Consider the following 19,463-nt stretch of genomic DNA (forward strand, 5'->3'; position numbering starts at 1 on the left):
TCATTTCAATATCGTCGGTAAGCCTGCATTCATTAATCGATTACCAACAACCAGCGAGTTGAGGTTGCCACCGCCCATACTCATGCCCATACCCACGCCTACACCCACACTGATGCCGCCCAAACTGCCGAAGCCACTGCTCGCGCCGACGCCATGCGTTGGAGCTGCCGTTAGGGTTGCCGTTGCTATATTCAAATTGTTGCCGCCACCACCAATGCCACCAACTCCAACACTATTGTGATGATGATGATGATGATGATGATTGGCGCCACTACCACTGGAACTACTGCTACTACCGCCACTGCCACCGAACGCCGCCAAACTGCCCGCACCGCTACCGAATGCACTCAAACCGCTGCCACCACCGCCACAGCCTGCTGCCATGCCCATTGCAGTGAGCCCCAAACTGGCATGTACACCACTATGACTACCACCACCACCACTGCCACCGCCAAGGCCAATGCCACCACTGCCACCAGAGCCACCACCACCGCTGCTGCCATTAATGCTACCGCTGCCGCCACTGCTATGACTGCTGCCCACCGAGGTGAGACAATGCAGTGTGGCAGCGGCATTGATGGCAGCCGCGCTGCTGCTACTGCTGCCGCTACCACTGCCACTGCTCAAACCGACGCTAACTCCAAGACTACCACCAACACCTCCACCTCCTCCACCACTCATTGAGCCAACACTACTGGCGGCGGCTGCTGCATGCGCGGCATGGGCAGCATGGGCGCTGCTGCCGCTGACGATGGCGTTGCTCTCATATTAGAAGCCACCGCCGGACGATGATGGTCATGCATAATGCGGATAGGAGCTGAGATGGGGCGCCACATGCGACGGCGTCACATGGCCCATGGAGTGCGGCTGATACAAATTGGTGGCCGGGTTGCCCCAATTGCCCCACGAAGCGGCCGATGGGAATATCGATGCTGTAATGGAGAAGAGAAGAGCAAAGGGAATGTGTTATTAGAAATTCATATCATTGGGGTTATAAAAAAGTTCTGTGGAACAGAATAGTGTAATAAAAAGTTTACGATTTCAAAGGTAATAAAATAAAGACGTAAACAATAATAAGCGACAACACTAAAACGAGAAGGAAAGTAAAGTAAAGCGTGTAAAATACCTGATGACGATGTCATACCATGATGCGGACTCATAAATGAGCTCAATTTGGCGCTATGATGATATGGTGTCATGAACAAATCGCTCTGGTATTTGTAGGTGGGATCGCTGGCGGCGGGTTGTGTGGCGGCGGCCAAACCTTGAAAGTCGAACTTGTACGCATAACGTTTGCCATGCACTTTGGTCATAATATTCTTGTCGTAGTAATATCTGTTGATGAGATGAAAAAGTGACATATTTTTAATTTAATGCATAAACATCAAAAAGTCAGTGATAACAAAGTCAATCAATAGGTAAACAGCATAACTAGTGTTCCTTCGCTGTATTTAATATTCATTTAATCAATACATAAACGTTTAGCCAATTAAGGCGGGAGCCACTGTTCAAAAATCTGAATGGCCAAAACTAAACTGGTTCACTCACTAACGAGGCAGAGCATATTAATTTTCAAACATTCGCATAAAAGTGAATTTATTTCTACAGGAAATATTTTGCCAGTGGGATGCCATGGCAGCTCTAGTTATGATCAAGTTATGATATCTCGAAATATGTTATCAAGGTAATCTGGTTAAGAAGAGGTATTTTTACTATTTAAATGCCAAACGTGGCACTTACAATTCACGTGTTGAAAATTAACTTAGTTGTCAAGTTTTGAGTGTTCACCAATTATTTGATTAGTTTATCACTTTTGAATGATTTGAATATGAAATATTATTCATAAACTAGCAGACGCGGCCACACGTTTTTGTGGCTAAGGTATACATTAAATTAGTAAATCTTTCAATGCAGAGAAAAAATTCTTACCCATAAAGACGAAAACGTTATAACCGATAAATTTCAAAATGATTGATGATTGATTTTTTTAATCGTATATTGGAGAAATTAACAAATGACCAAATTTCATAGTTGGCTTTATCTTGGCTTTGGTCACGATATTGATTACCTCCTTCACAGCCAGTCTTGTTCTTTTGCAAAGTTTGATGTTGATTTATGTTACGCAGCATGATGACCACTCACACTACTTTTAATTGCAAGTGAGTGGGGATAGTCCAGTAATTTAAAATAGTCTGTGGGATAATTGAATATGTCATCCTGGTTTGTAGCTATGTTAACTCTCCTTTAACGAAATTCTAAATTGTCGCATTAAGATCAAAGAGATCCTTGTTTTTTTACCACCAATATAGGTCATTTAATCTATTTATGTTTATTATATTATGGTTTTATGTCAGGAAAAACACGATGAATAAGCTCCTCTTTCGAGGCCATGAAGTGACAGAAACCCGTTAAAAATGATATTAATCCATCGAGGTGTCAACTGCGTCGCTACCATTTGCAACTATTTCTACTATCGCAGTGTGATATTGTTGTTATTTGTTAATTGGCGTTTCTTTATGTGTCGCCACAAATTATATGATTTTAGGAATGTGATTAGTTCGTCAGCAACAGTTGATCCAGGAATAGTCTGGCGAAAATCACCTGCCAACAGAATCATGGCTTCACCAAAAATATTTTCGTTGTCGCGTAAATCTTTTAAAGTCCTGTGCAGTACCTCCAGCGACTTGAATATCTGACAAATCTTAGAGCTCTTTTTTTGGCGATTTTGCAGACTGGTGTTTCGTTGATTTGCAATTTAGGAGTAATTTCAAGGCCGAATTGCCGTTTGTCTGCCTACTAACACTTGCCAAGTTGCCCATATTCCCATTATAACTGGGCGTTGAAAATGAGTGAAATCGGTTCAGGAATTACTTCAACCCTCATGTACTATATATGCTGATTTTCGTTATTCTATAGGACTTTATTTCAAATTGTGTGTAATAACATTACATCAATAAATTGCGAGAGTATAAAATGTTCGGTTGCCTTTCCCTACTTGTTACAAATTGTTTTGGACTATCGACACGGCCTTATACAATTGAACAATGATAAAAATATTTTAACAAAGCAACAATGACAACTTTCAAAATATTATTATTTTTTGTTTTGTGTTTTTTTATAATTTTGCTGTCAATTCAAATAAAATCATCTTCTTGTTATCTTCCTCATAATTTTTCGACATATACTTTCTTTCTAATCTTGCCATGGCCTTCCATAAATATTTCAAAACTAAAATTAGCCAGATCGGTTTAGCCCTTCTCGACTTCTTTCGAGACTAACGACACAAATTGTTTGTATAGGTGATTAGAAAATTGTGGATTTAAGACTTTTTAAGGCAATTTTTCTAATTTTTCTGTCCGTAAGAACCATCCCGGTACCTCTAAAAACATTCTAAACAAAGAATTTGCGAAATCGGTTCAGCGGTTCTCGAGTTATGCGCTTAGCAACACATTTTCCGATTCATTTTTATATTATAGATAGATGGTAAACAGCAAAATTAACGGGGTATCTAGTTTAAATATATTAATAACTAATTTTTGAACATTTCTTAATACATATAGGCCTTTTCTATTTCCTACACTAAACGTCCATTTTTTTTTTCCTTTTTTCTTTTTTTTCCGATTTTGTCCTGTGTATTGAACTAAACTATTTTTTTCGGGAGATTCAGTCATAAGCAAAAAAAGTACATTCGTTTTCGAAGTTAACCTGCAAAATCAAAATATTTGCTTTCGAATTTTGAAATTGAGCTTACTGGGAACGCCATTATTAATCATAGTAAATAAGTTAAATGTATTAAAAATATGAGCCTACTGAACATTTTCTTCTTATTTCAATTTTTGTTCAAGTCTATGTTATATAACAATGCTATAAGAGCTCAAAGTTATATGTTCGAAAAAAAAATAAAAAAAAATAATTAGGACCAATACCTAAGCGAGTGTTGTAAAGTGTAATTAATATATGTATAGTATTGACAAAAATATTAAACTTCTTATTTATTCTAATGAGTTGAATAGATAATGAAGAAATGGTAAATTGGAATATTCGCAAAGGATTAGCAACAGTTCTTATCTGAAAAATAGCTTACTAAAATTTCAACGAAAATCGGAATTATACTTATTTATTATATATAAAAAATATAATCTCTATTTTCTAAATAAAATTAAAAGTAGTATTAAAAGCCCTTTTCGCGAATAATCTGAAATCAAGAGTTTTTTTTTACCGAAAACAGAGGCAGGGTTGCATATTGTTGCAAAAATATAAGGTCTAATTGCTCAGAAACTCTTAAGATCACTTGAAGAACACCAAACTTTTATTTTAACATTATTTTTAGAAGATATTGTTGTCGATGATATCTAGATACTGATAGTGATTGATGATTCACAATATGTTGATGTTCCACATTTTATACAGTTTTTAGTAATTGATTATGTTGTATTATGTTATAAGTTAAGTTTTCTTGTAAAAAAACGGTCACAAATGTCGATGAGCCTCAGCCGCACTTTTCTTGGAATTAAAAAAGAAAAGCAAAATTTCCCGCAAGTGTCGAGAATTCGGATGAAAAGTTGACATTTTCAGTTGAGAATAAGTTTGGAATGCAAACAGATCTCTACAAAAATTTTGTTGGGTTAATTTTGACACAAATGTCCAAGATCGATATAAAACGATTTAATCGATTTAATCGACCAGTGCTTGACCCTAGAGACATCTATTGGAAAACGGCGGAAGCAAAATTGTAGACCTAATAAGATTTACTGCACAAAAATAATTTTCATTAATGAAAAATATAAAATGTAGAGATCCAAAAAAATATTAAGTGTTATGAAACTAATTTTGTATGGTGTGTTAAAAAGTAACGGGAAATTTCGCAGATTTGGAGTAACAATTTGAAAATTTTTTTTTGGTTAAATATTTTTACAAAAAACGAAAATTCCCGTTATTTTTTAATAGCGAACATTCAAATTTTACTTGAAAAAAATATTTCCAGAAGTGTCACCAAATCATCAATCTGCAAAAGTTTTGAAATTATTATTTTTTTTTGGATAAACCTTAAGATTTGAGATTCAAATTTCGATTATCATTTTTGTGGTTTCAGACGAAACTTGATTGACAGTATTCATTGGTTGAAAAATAATTAAAATCGAATAAACAGTTTATATGAACTCATTCAGAATGTGAACAACTTTATAAAATTTTGTTACAAGTATTGGAAAATGATATACGAGTATCTACCCACACTACTAGTTAATTCATTAAATACGCCTAGTAAAATTATAGCGTCAATAAATTTACAGCAAACATTTGTGTCTTCTTCAATCACTTTTTGTTAAAAACACCTGCACACTATGCCCACAATTGGCAAGCAGCCACTTCCACAACTTATTTGTATCATCATTAAAATAAAAGGTTTGTGACCCTTAACATTTTGGCACGCTTACAAGTTCAATGTGACCAAACCTGCTTACAAACAACAATCCTGCCTAAACTATTTTAAAATTGCCTCAAATTTAATGTAATTTACGTATATTTGTATTTGTAGCAAACAACAAAAAAAAAAAAAATGAAAACTGTATTAAAATTAATATTTAATTGGCAAAGCCTGGAATGGCGGTATCACGCGCTAAGTGGCGCTGTTTTTTTTTTGCTGCCCGAAAACGGGTAGTGAGAACAAACATAAACATAAATTGTTGCGAAAATTTACATAAACTTTTATGCAAAAATACGGTGTTTAGCAAAAGCAAAGCCAAAAACAAACTTAACGATGCCATAAAGCCAGTGTGCGTAGCATGTAGACAACGCTAAGTTATTGAATTATTCAAATTCGATTTATTTGATAAGCAGATGAATGTTGAAAGTCCAGTATGTTGAGAAAAAGAGATTTGAAAGAGATTTTGCATATGCGATATAATCAATAAAATTTAAATTAAATATTTTGGTAAAAAAAAATGATCAAAATTCTTAAGACCGTTAGGATAACCTTGAATTTTATTTTTTCTTTTCTTGAATTTCCCAAAAGAACTCTTTTGTTCCCAGTTCTCTACTTTTCTAATACTTTAAGGTATCTTTGTGCATAGATACAACTATAAGGTGCTGATTAGACTCGACATTACTAATAAAAAGAAAACCTCTTTTAACCAACTCTAATATAAGTATATCATCGTAGCGAATTCAGAGAAAAATTCATCAGTAAAATTCACCATTATTCAGCGATGTGTCTATGAAACAACGCTCTTTTCAATCCAAGCATGACCCGAACAACTTTAAGCCACATATAATCCCACATATTTACATATACATATACATCTCCATTTGTTGATTACCAAATTGCTAGCTTCCCCCTTCCTCACAGTTGCACTCGCTTTGTTCGTCCTTGCCTTGGTTTTCGTATTTGTTTGCTTGACTTTTGTGTGAAGTAATTAAGTCACCGAGATTACTACTGTGCAAGCACAAGCACATTCATCTGCACCACCACATATTCATTTACTATGTAAATATTGTTTTTGCAAATACGAAATGTAATAAAAATTGTCTGTAATTGCTAGAGGGTGTTAAAATGCAATCAAATGGCGTCCCATGATGACAACAAAAGAAATGGAAAGTAATTTGTCTATTTCGCCTTTTTTTGTTGCTATTTTGTACAGTTTTCTGACATCATTTGATGTAATTGGTTAATAGCGACATTTAAGGTAATTTTAGATTAAATTCATAAAGTTCATAAATCGCTAATATAGCGGCATATATAGGAAGATCGTGTTTCAGGCAGTAGTCTGCTTAAGAAGCCGAAAAAAAACGTTTTTTAGCAATTTCTTTTGAAAGGGAAGGAAATGATTGCGGTAAACGGAATTTTAAGACGATAGTGTACTATATTTAAGGCTTAAAAAACAATATTTATTATTAAAAAATAAGAAATTTTTTCAAAGTTGTAAGTATTTTTCTGGAGCACCTGGAGTCTGCACTTGTAAATCGATGCCGGTGATGGAGGTCGTGCGATGCATCTGAAACAGTCGAACCATTTTTTTTTTTTAATTTTTAAACTTATTTTCTTTATGAACTAAAAAAATACCGAAGAAGTTATAAAATTCCAATTTTTTTCGAAGTTTGAAAAAAGATTCACTTTTTTAAGAAAAAAACTTGACTTTAAGTTGCAAAACAAGTAGTTTAAATAATACTTTTGTCCAACTTTATCTTCTTTTTTAGTTCAAATAGAAGATAATTTAATACTGATGCTAGATCACTTTGGTTTTTTTCGATCGGACATATATGTATTCTTTTTGCTATCGCCGGCACCGTTTTCTAACACTTGTGAAAATAAAAACTCGAGAAAACGGGCTTTAAAGGTCTGCCTGAGCATTCGCACCTGCTCGACGCTGGGCCACTAAAACTGCTCTAGCTTCGAAAATATGTCGAATTGGCCTCTGGAATTTTAAAGACATATTCTTGGATAGTTTTGGAAGAGATTTAAAACAAAACAAAAAAAAACGATTTTTTGAAGCCTGTAAAGCAGACTACTGCCTTAAGGTCACTGATATATGTATGTATATACTTTTCAAAATATTACGATTTAATGTTGAAAAAGATTATTTTTATTAAAAACCCGAAATATAGGATTAAGCATAAGTTTTTTTAGAACATATCCGGTGTGTTCAAAAAATAACGGGAATTTAAAATTTCACTGGTTTTGAAGTGTGACTTTTCCTTATTTCCAAAAATAAAGAGAACCTTAAAGGATCTTCGTTTAACAAGTGTATACGCGAAATCGCTAAAAGAGCTATTCCAAAAATCGGGTTTGAGAAGTGTTTCGACTATTGGAATTAGAGCATACTATCGGATGGGAACTATTTCTAAGGCGACAACATTAATGTAGACGAATGAATAAATATTTTTTTTTTTCAAAAAACGAAAATTACCGTTTGTTTTGAACAGATCTCGAACACAGTTACTTATTACTAAGGATCGTTTGGCACAATTATATCAAAATATTTCATATAACACGGGTTTATAAACAAAAGATCGACCGCTAACATTATTTTCATTTGGAATTCATATTAGCACACAAATTCAATATGAATTCCCCAAAAAGAATTCCATAAAAGTTTACAATTAAAAGTTTCCAAAAAAACAAAAAGATCCCCGATTCAAAAAGTAATTGGCACCATGAAAGGGAATATACTTTCAAGAACAAAGAGTGCATACCAAAAACCATGAACAAAAACTATGGAACATGCAGAAGACAAAACAAAAAAGTAGAGAAATCCATAACTAAATGAGAGAGGAGTACGCTCCGAAATTGAAAAGTCTGACAAACGATGGGGAGTACGCAGTCAACTCAGTCCAACTGTAAAAGTTATGGTGGAGCAACAGCAGCAATGGCGACGCCAATTTCCAACGAGTGGCACAGCCATTGAATTGAACAAAACAAAAACGGAATAATTGAAGCAATGGCAATGGCGCGTTAACGAAAAACGAAATTGGAAACAGCGAGTGTATGAATGTTTATATTTACAAAGTGAGGTTATGTGCGCGAATATATAAGAATATATATGCATTGAAGAACAACAGGCTGCCTGGCACAGTAAATGGTAGGTGGCCATTGGAAAAAGCGCACAATTGCGTTTGCGGAAAATTGATTGCCATGAAACACACTTCTATACATGTATACCTATCTATATATATAAATATATGTATGCATATATGTGTTTATGTGTGTGTGTGTGTGTCTGCATGACTGCTGGTAGTTTTCGCCTGAGTTGGATAGTGGAGGCAACTTCCGGTCGAAATGAATGAACAAAACGCAGCCAGTCAGGCAATCAGCTGAAACTGCAAGCGTTTACAGTGGGTAAATAACCAAAGAGCAGCAACCAAGAAGCAGCAGAAAAAACAACAAAAGTTTCTATGAGCAGCTGCAGAGTTGGCAATTTTTCATTATCTTTTGAAGAATTTTTTTCGATTGCAATTTCCAATTGCTGCTATCGTTGAATTGCGAAGAATTTCATTTGTTTGAAACAATAATTTTGCTACGAAATTCTGCAAGCAATCGCTGATTTATTTGTATTTATTATATTTGCTTGCAGAAACCAGTTGATGTGTATAATAAAACAATCGACAAGCGCGCATTCATTTGCCATTTTATTTATTTTATTGCGCAGAAGCTGTCTAAAGTGCAATAAAATTAAAAAAAAGTATAAAGAAATTGCTGCTTGTCGTAATTAAAAAGTGCTATACAATTAATGACGGCGAAAATGTCAGTTGTCCAGTGAAAACAAAAGTTGTTTTTATTTTTATTACTTTTATGTGTTTTAACGCTGGCACCTGAGTGTCACTGCAAGCATATATTTGGTAGTTATGTTTGTTGATATAAGTTGTAAGCGGTCCACTGTCTCTGCTGACTATCTTCTATTTAATGTGTTTTTATTAAAAATCCATTTATATGACAAATGAATTATGCATGCATGCCTTTGTTTTAAAATGTGTCAAAGAAAATGATAGTTTATTCATATTGCTTTAATAATGACTTAAGAGACTTTATAGTAATTTTACATATTTATTGGAAGTTATTACCAGATATAACGTTAAAAAATTCATATAATTATTCACGTACTTGCAGATAAATATTTTTAAAATTACGCTATAGTTTATATAAAGACGAATATGCTTATTTTCATCAGTAATTTCATATTCTACTATATTTGAACAAAATATTACTGAGAATTTTTCAAATTTGTGTTACGGAAAAGTTATAAAGTTGAAGCTAGTTTTCATAAATCATCGTAGAACATATAACATATAATATTAGCCATAATTGTTTCGTCATTGCGCTGCTCGCTAACTTTGTGCACTACTCTCTTTGATTTTTGCTCTCGTGTCAAAAGATTGAAACAAAGAGCAAAACAAAAACAATAATAAAGTTAGCGAGTTGAATTCACACCAGAGAGTATATGAATACTTCATTAAAAGTGGTATATCTGCTATCTTCAATTGTGTTTTATAGAATTTAGATCGGTTTTACTATTGTGAATGGCTCAAAGGACAAATTATTGTCAAAAATTAATATATAAGATTATTTATTGATTTTAAAAACTGAAGACTTCAGACAGTTTTTGATGTGGAAAGAATATTTTTCCACCAAAAAAGAAAACAACATATGCGATGTTTGTTAAAAAAATAACGGTAATTTTCTGTTTTTGTGTTTTAATATTTATTCATTACAATCTACAATAATGTTATCACCCTCAAAATAGTCTCCATTCGATATTATACACCTATGCTAGCGCTTCTTCCAATCGTCGAAACACTCTTCAAACTCGATTTTTGGGCTAGCCTTCAGCTCTTTCAGTGATATCACAAAACGGTGCCGGCGATAGCAAAAGGAATATATGTCCGATCGAAAAAACCAAAGTGATCTAGCTTCAGTATTAAATTATCTTCTATTTGAACTAAAAAAGTTGAACAAAAGTAGTATTTAAACTACTTGTTTTTCAACTTAAAGTAAATTTTTTTTCTTAAAAAAGTGATTTTGTTTTTCTAACTTCGAAAAAATTTGTAGTTTTATAACTTCTTTGGTATTTTTTTAGTTCATAAAGAAAAGAAACTGATAGAAATTAAAAAAAAAATTGGTTTGACTGTTTTAGATGCATTGCACGGCCTCCATCATCGGCACCGATTTACAAGTACAGACTCCAGGCGCTCCAGAAAAATACTTACTCCTTTGAAAAAATTTCAATATTTTTTAATAATAAATATTGTTTTTTAAGCCTTAAATATAGTACACTATCGTCTTAAAATTCCGTTTACCGCAATCATTTCCTTCCCTTTCAAAAAAAAATGCAAAAAAACGCTTTTTTCGGCTTCTAAAGCAGACTACTGCCTTAAGGTTCTCATTATTTTTGGAAATAGAAAAAAGTCACACGGAGTCATGCCTGACGAATATGGTAGCTGGGGCAGCATAGTTATATTATATGGTAACGAACAAGCAACGAATTGTGAGCTTTTAACAAACGAAAATCGCCAAGCTCATAAAAACACGTCTAACCTTATTACATGTATATCAACAGAATAAAAAATTTGAAATTTGGATCCTCCAAACCAGTGAAATTTTAAAATTCCCGTTATTTTTTGAACACACCATGTACTTAACAAATTCTTCACAAAATTTTTTTCTTCAAAAATCCAGAGTTTTCAATATAGCTGAGCAACTATAGCAATAAACCGGACAACCAACAAGAGTCTGATGCATAAAAATCTTTCAGATAAAAGCAACTGGGAGTATACTTTTTAATAATAAAGAGAACTACTTGTCAAATTTTGTATTATAATTTCACTGTATAATTTATAAAATTCATATTAAAAATATTTCATTTAGTTTCCATACATATTTTGTGCAATTTTTATTTAGCTTTTAATTTATATGTAAATATGGACGTTGTATGAAGATAAGACTTTCTATACCCTAGAAGTATAAATGCCCGTTTCATTTTTTATCGAAAATTTCATATTTACACAAAAATGCCCAAATCAATGCCAATTGACCAATTCTCCATCCAATTTGCTAAGTACACAACAAATACAACGGATTTATGTAAGTAAATGTATCAATAAATGCTGTCCGAAAAGCAGATAACAATGTATTTAACCCTTTAAAGCAGCGTTAAAAAATACGAGAAAAATGCTGCCAATTGAGCTGTCATTTGCAATCAGCAGAAAGAAAAGCGTACTCAAATACACTTCAGTAGACACACACACACACTTATACTGCAAAATGAAAGCAACCAGCGATGATTTACATAGAGACATACATATGTACTGGTGTTGGCGTTTGTTCAATCGCATGGACCGAAAGCGTTGTCATTGTTGTCACTTCGCATGTGCAAATACGCAAATAAGCCAAAGTAATCTCAACTGTAATGCCAACTCAAGTAGAAAAGTGCCAGCGAATTGACAGACGAAAAAAAAAGAAATGCAAAAAATGGAAGAAGAATTGCCGTATCTTTAAGCCAATTTGGTAGCTGTGATTTTGGCGCTTTTAACAACTCGAATTCTTTTGCAAACAACAACGAAGCCAACCACAACAACATACATACATGTGAATTGCAACAATCAAAAGCGGAGTTGTCGATAATGTATGCAAATATTGTTGTTGTTGCAAAGTGAAATTGTTGCTGCCAATGATTTGCAGTCAACAATCACTTTGATGTCGCTGCCAGAAACAAACAACACTCTTAAGGGATAATGATGATAATGTGGCTGTTATTGGTGATGCTTGATGCTAATGGTGTTGGTGATGATGAAGCTACCGAATATGCTTACTTTAGAGACATTCATCACTTATATACATACTCATATGTGTGCTTGTCATATTTGGTGTCTTCTGTGCGTTTGTCATTTAAAAGGAGGTAGCAGTGAAGGAGTTAAACGAGACACTAATGCATCTCATCACGCGCAGACAGCTACAAGTGTCTGATTTTTACACCATTCAACACTCAATTTAACTTTGATGTTTGCTAAGAAACTCAAGCCATCAGCTACTGTACACACACCTTCTCATATGCGCTCGAAAGTATGCTTTGATTTTTACTGAATCCAAACAAACACTTGTCTGTTGTCCCCAACACACATGAGTGTGTGTTTGCATTCCACATATGTGTCATGGGAGTGTTTGTTATTAACACTAGCTCAATCAACACAACAATAACATTAAGTAAAAGCCAGTCATCAGCTTCATCAACCTTCTAAGCATCCTTTTTAAGTATGTGCGGCGCATCAGCTTTGTTGGCGTCAAAGTGTCTGGCTGTCGTCTTAATGCCTCATTTGTGTTGTTTATTCATGTGTTAATGTCGTCTGACATTAACCCTAAAATGGTATGGTCCCTTAGAGCGTTTAAGTTAGCTTTTGAAAGTCAGTGTTTGCTTGTGTGTGTGTGTGTTAGGTGTTATTTGTCCTTTTCGTTGTTGTTTGACTGTTGGACACTTGAATCTGTCACTAAATGGCTTACTTTAATCCTTTTTTTCTCTCCACCGCTGTTTATTTACCAATCAATCTTGTGCTCGGGGGTGTTGTTGTTTGAATTAGCTTGATTGCTCTTTGTTCTCGCTTTTAGGGAGTTAAATGGGAGGATTGTGCTTCTTGGTTTTTAAACTATTTCTCAAGCAAACTGGACACTTGGTAAATTTTTGATTTTAACCGAGTTCACGTAAAGAGACCTAGTGACCATTCAAGGGACCTTAGACTTAATAAAAATGAAGATTTGGAAATTAGAAGTCCCTTTGTCTTATCTTCCAAGAGTTGGATTATCATTAAAAACTTAGTATTAGATAGCTTAGATACCCACATAACCGTCTAAAAACGACGAAATCACTCTTTGGTTAACCGACATTATCCTTTCCTACTGTCCTATCTTTCCTACTGTGGCTTAACCATTTGAGTAAGTTATAAAAACATCTAGTGTGTAACCTTATAGAAAGATTTAATGTATTCATTCATGAACATCTACTATATCCAAAACTGATGGGACAGCATCTTGAAACTGACTTCTTCGAAAAGATATTTGAGCCAAATTTGATATATTGGAGGTTAGGTTTAGTTAGGTAAGGTTTCAGGGCTGAGTTCCACAATGAAGACTACGGGAATCTCATTTGGCTAATAGAAACACCGACGTTTTGTGATCCCAAAACCCCTAGATAAAGATCCAGATAATTTTGTATATACCTCTTTGAGGCTATCAAATATCGGTTAAGAGAAAATAGCAGTGACGAAATGATGATACTCCAAAGACCATTTTCAGTTTCCTACCGCTCACAAATATAAGCTCTGTATATACCCCTCAAAAAACCCTTAACAAATGCAATTAAGCCGCACAGTGGGCATTTAGTGAGTAATACAAATTTTCAAATTACATTTCAAGCATTGTTGTTGTTTTCCTTTGCTTACTTCATCACCACTGCGGGTGCACAAAACACACCACAATTTTTGATTTCGTTTTTCATTTCCAAACACAAAAAGTATGCTGTGATCTTTTATTTGATTTCGACAGATGAAAAACAATTTGTTGACATATTTACAGTTATCAAGTATGAGTGTGTAATGTACGGCAAACTATGACATATGGCATATGTGAGCTCACCTACTAACAAGTAAGAAAACAAACAAAAATTATTTTATTGCATTCTGAATGAATGGGCGGGTCAGCAGCTTAATCGCAAGGCACACAAATCAATCAATGAAGAGGAGGAAATGCAACATTTCGATTTTTGGTAGGAAAATGGCAATTTTTGCAGAATTTTCTCTATTTTTTTGGGAAAACTAGCAACAACTACACAAAGCAATCGCACTAATCAATGCTCAATTACCCTGATAAATGGTAATAAATTGGGCACATGCTCGCATTTTGGCAGTACTAATAGCACACTTGTACGCACATAGCTCTTATTAGCTGTAGATTTGTATAATCCAGATGCGTCCAGCGCTCAAAAGGTGTGTAATGAGCCTGATATGTGTACATACATACATACATATGTACTATATCTCCTTGAAGACATCATAATCTAGTTAAATATTCCAATCACAAACACATTCCGCACACTATTATTGCTCATCATGTGCCCTAATGACCGACCTTAATAAAGTGGCTCAAGCTGAGCAATCATCACAGCCGCATTGGCAGCGTGGAAAGCACACTATGTGGCCACTTGTGCGCCGCAGTGATTGCTAATTAAGCACCAAAGCGACATGATAATGTTGAAGGGTGAGCCTCGTAGGCATATACACACACATCTACATACTTGTATAGAGGCACAGTGCGAAGCACCACCCTTCTTCCATGGAATGTGTGTAATCCGCAAAGTATTAACATTTAATTCGTTGCACTTAAACCACAATAACAACTGTCTTTTTAATGTGCACATCCTTTAATTTTTGTTTTGTCACAAATCGCATTTGTCACAGTCGATTGTCAGTGTTTTATGTTATGCGCGGAGCTGCAACAATTGTCGAAGGAGAAAAAAACTTTAGTTTTTCTTACAATAGATTTTTCGATTTCTACTTCATTTTGCGCTATTCATACTTTTTTATTTATGTCTAAGTCTCTTTCGTGTAATTCATATTGTTGTTGTGCATTCAACTTACCTTAACGCACGACTCAGCTTATCATAATTCATATTCGGTTTTGATTTGCGTTCACCCCAACGTCTGGCCACCTCATCAGGATCGGTTAATTTGAATTCACCATTTGTGCCTTCCCAGGTAATGCAGGCCGCATTGCCAGAATCGGATAATAGTTCGAGTAGAAATTGCCATAACTGTATTTGCCCGGAACCTGTTAGAATAGAGAGCAAAATGGCATAAATCAATATTTTATTTATGAAACGTAATAGTCTTAAATTTATTTAGTTTTAGGAAAATTTATTTTATTATAAAGATTCTTATATATCCATACAAATGTATATCTTATATGGCATCTACCTAATCTCAGCATCCACTTAGAACTATCTAGAATATGTCTAGTCTAACTTTTTCTTTTTCGAATTCTCAAATAACATTCGAATTCTACATTTTACTATTATTTCTGCGCTGACGATCTGGTCTATGTATATTTGAGGCTTCTACTACAACCTCAAATTAATTAGCCTTTTATTCTCCATTAATACTTTTGCTTCAGAATATCTCTATAATATTCAATATTTTCTTCCTGATTTAAAAAATAGAGTTTATCGCGTCCAAATACCGCTTAAAATGCGTTTGACGGAAAAATATATATTTTTTTGTTTTGACGTTATAAACTAAAGAAGAGGAAAGAAGACTGTAATAGTTGATAGAATGAAAATACCAGGGTTGCATTACACAGTAACACAATATCTATTAAATCGATAATTTTCACATTTTATTGGAAATGGAACTATTTTTATTTTACTAGACAGAATACAACACTCACACTGAAAAGTATTTATTTTAATTTCTTTTTGGCTGATAATATATTTTCTTGAGTATTATAGACACTTTGACAATTTTATCTTGAACTATTTGGTCTAAAACTTTGCTTCCGCCGTTTTTTGTAAATTTAACGCTTTTTTAGTATAAAAACGTTAAAAATTTCGATGTTACAAATTTCGATGAGCTTCAGCTGCACTTTTCTTGGAATTAAAAAAGAAAAGCAAAATTTCCGCAAATGTCGAGAATTCGGCTCAAAAAGTGACATTTAGAGTTGAGAATAAGTTTGGGATGCAAACAGATCTCTACAAATATTTTGTTGGGTTAATGTTGACACAAATGTCCAAGATCGATATAAAACGATTTTATCGATTTAATCGATCAGTGCTTTACCTTGGAGACATTCCCGCAAATGTCGAAAATTCGGCTCAAAAAGTGACATTTTGAGTTGAGAATAAGTTTGGGATGCAAACAGATCTCTACAAATATTTTGTTGGATTTTTGTCGATTTAATCGACCAGTGCTTTACCTTAGAAACATTTATTGAAATTCCCAGATCACGCGTTTGATTGAGATTGATTTTTATAAAATTTGTATAACATCTTATTGGCTTTATTTTTAACTTCGTGAACATTTTGTTTTAGTAATTATATTACTCGATTTCTGCCGTAGTCCACCTTTCAGCCTACGCCATTTCTAAATTACCATTGCTTTGAGGTGTGACTCGGCTCCGCAGTTGGACGTCAACAACCATAACCGTGGAATTAGCAATTTCGCCTACTTTTTTACAGTATTTACTTTTAGCATGCTAACTCACCATAAGCCATTTCCGGTTCCTCCAACAAATGCTTTAGTATAATTTCCTTTATACATTAAATATATAAAATAATATATACATGTATGCATTTGAAATCATTAAGCACACAATGCTTACAACAATTTAGGATTTCCTTTATTTGTTGTATAAATGTAAATAGTCAATGGGTCTCAAGACTTTTATTTAATTTTTCATTTAAATTAATGTTGATTTCGTTGGAGAAATCAGCTGAGAATTATTGATTGTTACTAAGAAAATTTAAGCTTCTTTAAGCTTCCATAAGCTTAGTCTGACCATTATCAAACTATTGAATAAAATTTAAGGTTAGGATGAGATTTCTCTTTCTTTGAAACCAAAATTGAGAATTTTTACATCGATTAAGTTATTATCCATAATATAAACCCCGGTATACCATCCACTAATAAATTTTAGGCGATGATTAATCTCTACTTAGTTTTTATTCCCATACTTTTCATGTGTCAACCAAAATCTAAAAAAATTGAAAAATATGCTATGGTATGCATGCATTTTTGTACTACTAAAAATTTTCTCTACAATTATTGCACTTTGTTTGCCTTACGTGTGCTAATGCAACATTTCCTGTAATTTTGGAAACTTTTTTCTTTGATATTTTTTTTCACCACCACCATCCAACATCAAAGCGTACATTAAAATGTCAAGCTTTTCTCAAACTTTCAACACTTTTGCTGCGGAAAATAATTTTGCAATAAAAATTCATGCGCTAATATTTTAATTACCCACGTCAGGCCATTACGTGAGACAGAACGAATGAGGGTAGTAGCTGCTCTAACCTTTGCTACCGGCTGGCGCTCTAACTTATTTATGTGAAAGTGCTTAAGAAAAATCCAAGTAAGGCAGCAGGCGTTGCATATAGTAATAAATTAAAATGCTTGAATCATTTTATAACAGTCGAAAAAGTAGTTGAGGTTACCCTTTTCAGTTTGAAGGCGCTTTCGGCCAGCACTAGAGTGCTTTAGCGCTTTAGCCACTTTGCTTTGAGCTGCTGCTTTTTTGTTAATTTGCAACAGTGGCAGGCACTTTTCCACTACACGAATGTTGTATCAAAGTGGCTAAGACCAAAAACTATTCTCGACTACATACATATATACTTCACATTACATATATAGTTACCAGTATATAAAGCGCTGTGTTAATTTCAAAGACTGTGGTTACATAAAGGTAGCGCCGCTTAAAGCCGCCACAAAAATGTTAATTTAATAAAAAACGGAAACAATTAGTTACTTTAGTTTTGCTTTGATGTTAAAGTAAATACAATTTATATGAGGAAGTGCTTTTTGTATGAGTACATACAATTATATATGTATATATAGTACAATACATATGTATATTAAAATAGGTATGAGTTAAATATGTTTATGAAAGTAAAAGTGGTACGAAACACATATATCTATTAGGTCTACAACTTTGCTTCCGCCGTTTTTCAATAGATGTCTCTAGGGTCAAGGTCTCTGGTCGATTAAATCGATTAAATCGTTTTATATCGATTTTGGACATTTTTGTCAACATTAGCCTAACACAATATTTGTAGAGATCTGTTTGCATCCCAAACTTATTCTCAACTGAAAATGTCACTTTTTGAGCCGATTGCTCGACATTTGCGGGAATTTTTGCTTTTCTTTTTTTAATTCCAAGAAAAGTGCGGCCGAGGCTCATAGACTTAAAACTCCTTAAACTAAAAAAAAACGGCGGAAGCAAAGTTGTAGACCTAATATATATAGCACTTAAATTGAATCTGTAACGAAATGATATAATCTTAATCATTTACATTTCACGAAACACCAGAAATGCAACCCTGACAAATTATCAAAACTACGGATCTTATATTAAGCTAAGATCTTGAATTCAGTGTATGAAAATATGGAGATATTCTTGATTCGCCCCAACTGAGAGAGTTGCGAATCGAACATTAATTTGGTATAAATACAATTCATTGGCATAAGAAAGTGGAATCAGATCAGTTTAGACACATTAAAGTGGTATCTAGAGACTATATTTGTATATAACTCAACTGGATAATTTGCTGTTACTTTTACATGTGATCTTTTTATAAAGAGCAATGTCACTGCAGTAACGAAAAGAAGAGATGTATATTATTAGAAAGATAATATTTTACAATGATGCAACTTTTAAATGAATAGCACTTATTTGAAGTAATTATGTTGTCAACACATTTAAATGCCATTAACAGACACGTGACCAAAACAAAAATTGCAAATCATCAGAAACATTAGATTATTAACATGACAAGAATTCACACGAATATTTATATACTTTTCCATATAAAGACATACACACTAGTGTATACTATACTATATATTCACAGCAAAGCAAAATTACCTTTAGCAAATCATCTTTACTAACAACAATTTATAAATTATAGAAATCAAAACTACAAGCAAATTCTTCTCAAATCAACTTTCACATCTCTAAAATTTAGTGTTCTCTCTATATCTTTAACACTGCTGTAGACAGACAAATTCCTCCTATTATTATTCCATTTTTACCCGTCGGCGCTTACGATGATTTGCAATTAACGCAATATTCATGATGTTGTTGGCATTATCACACATGAGTGGTGTTAAAAAGGCATGAAAGGCTCAATAACAAAAGGGACCAGAGATATTTATACTCGTATATGTACCACACATTCATTCATACAACCATGTTAAACTCAGACATTCACTAAGGC

General features: G+C 33.8%; 2 protein-coding genes across 2 annotated transcripts in view; both read right to left on the reverse strand.

The window, feature by feature from the left end:
* Positions 1-681, reverse strand: LOC105215057 (uncharacterized). Its single transcript, XM_054229928.1, has one exon. The coding sequence runs from the start codon at positions 679-681 to the stop codon at positions 1-3; it is 681 nt and encodes a 226-aa protein (XP_054085903.1).
* A 114-nt stretch (positions 682-795) lies between these two features.
* The window catches only part of LOC105214240 (DNA-binding protein D-ETS-3), a 37,410-nt gene continuing 18,742 nt past the window's right edge, over positions 796-19,463 (reverse strand). Inside the window, exons 5-7 of the mRNA XM_011187556.3 lie at positions 15,115-15,304; positions 1,127-1,335; positions 796-932 (exon numbers count right to left, since the gene is read on the reverse strand). Of these exons, the coding sequence (XP_011185858.1) occupies positions 796-932; positions 1,127-1,335; positions 15,115-15,304 (536 nt within the window). The remainder of the gene's footprint in view (positions 933-1,126; positions 1,336-15,114; positions 15,305-19,463) is intronic.

This window comes from Zeugodacus cucurbitae, chromosome 4 (assembly GCF_028554725.1).
Source record: "Zeugodacus cucurbitae isolate PBARC_wt_2022May chromosome 4, idZeuCucr1.2, whole genome shotgun sequence".
NCBI classification, from domain to species: Eukaryota; Metazoa; Arthropoda; class Insecta; order Diptera; family Tephritidae; genus Zeugodacus; species Zeugodacus cucurbitae.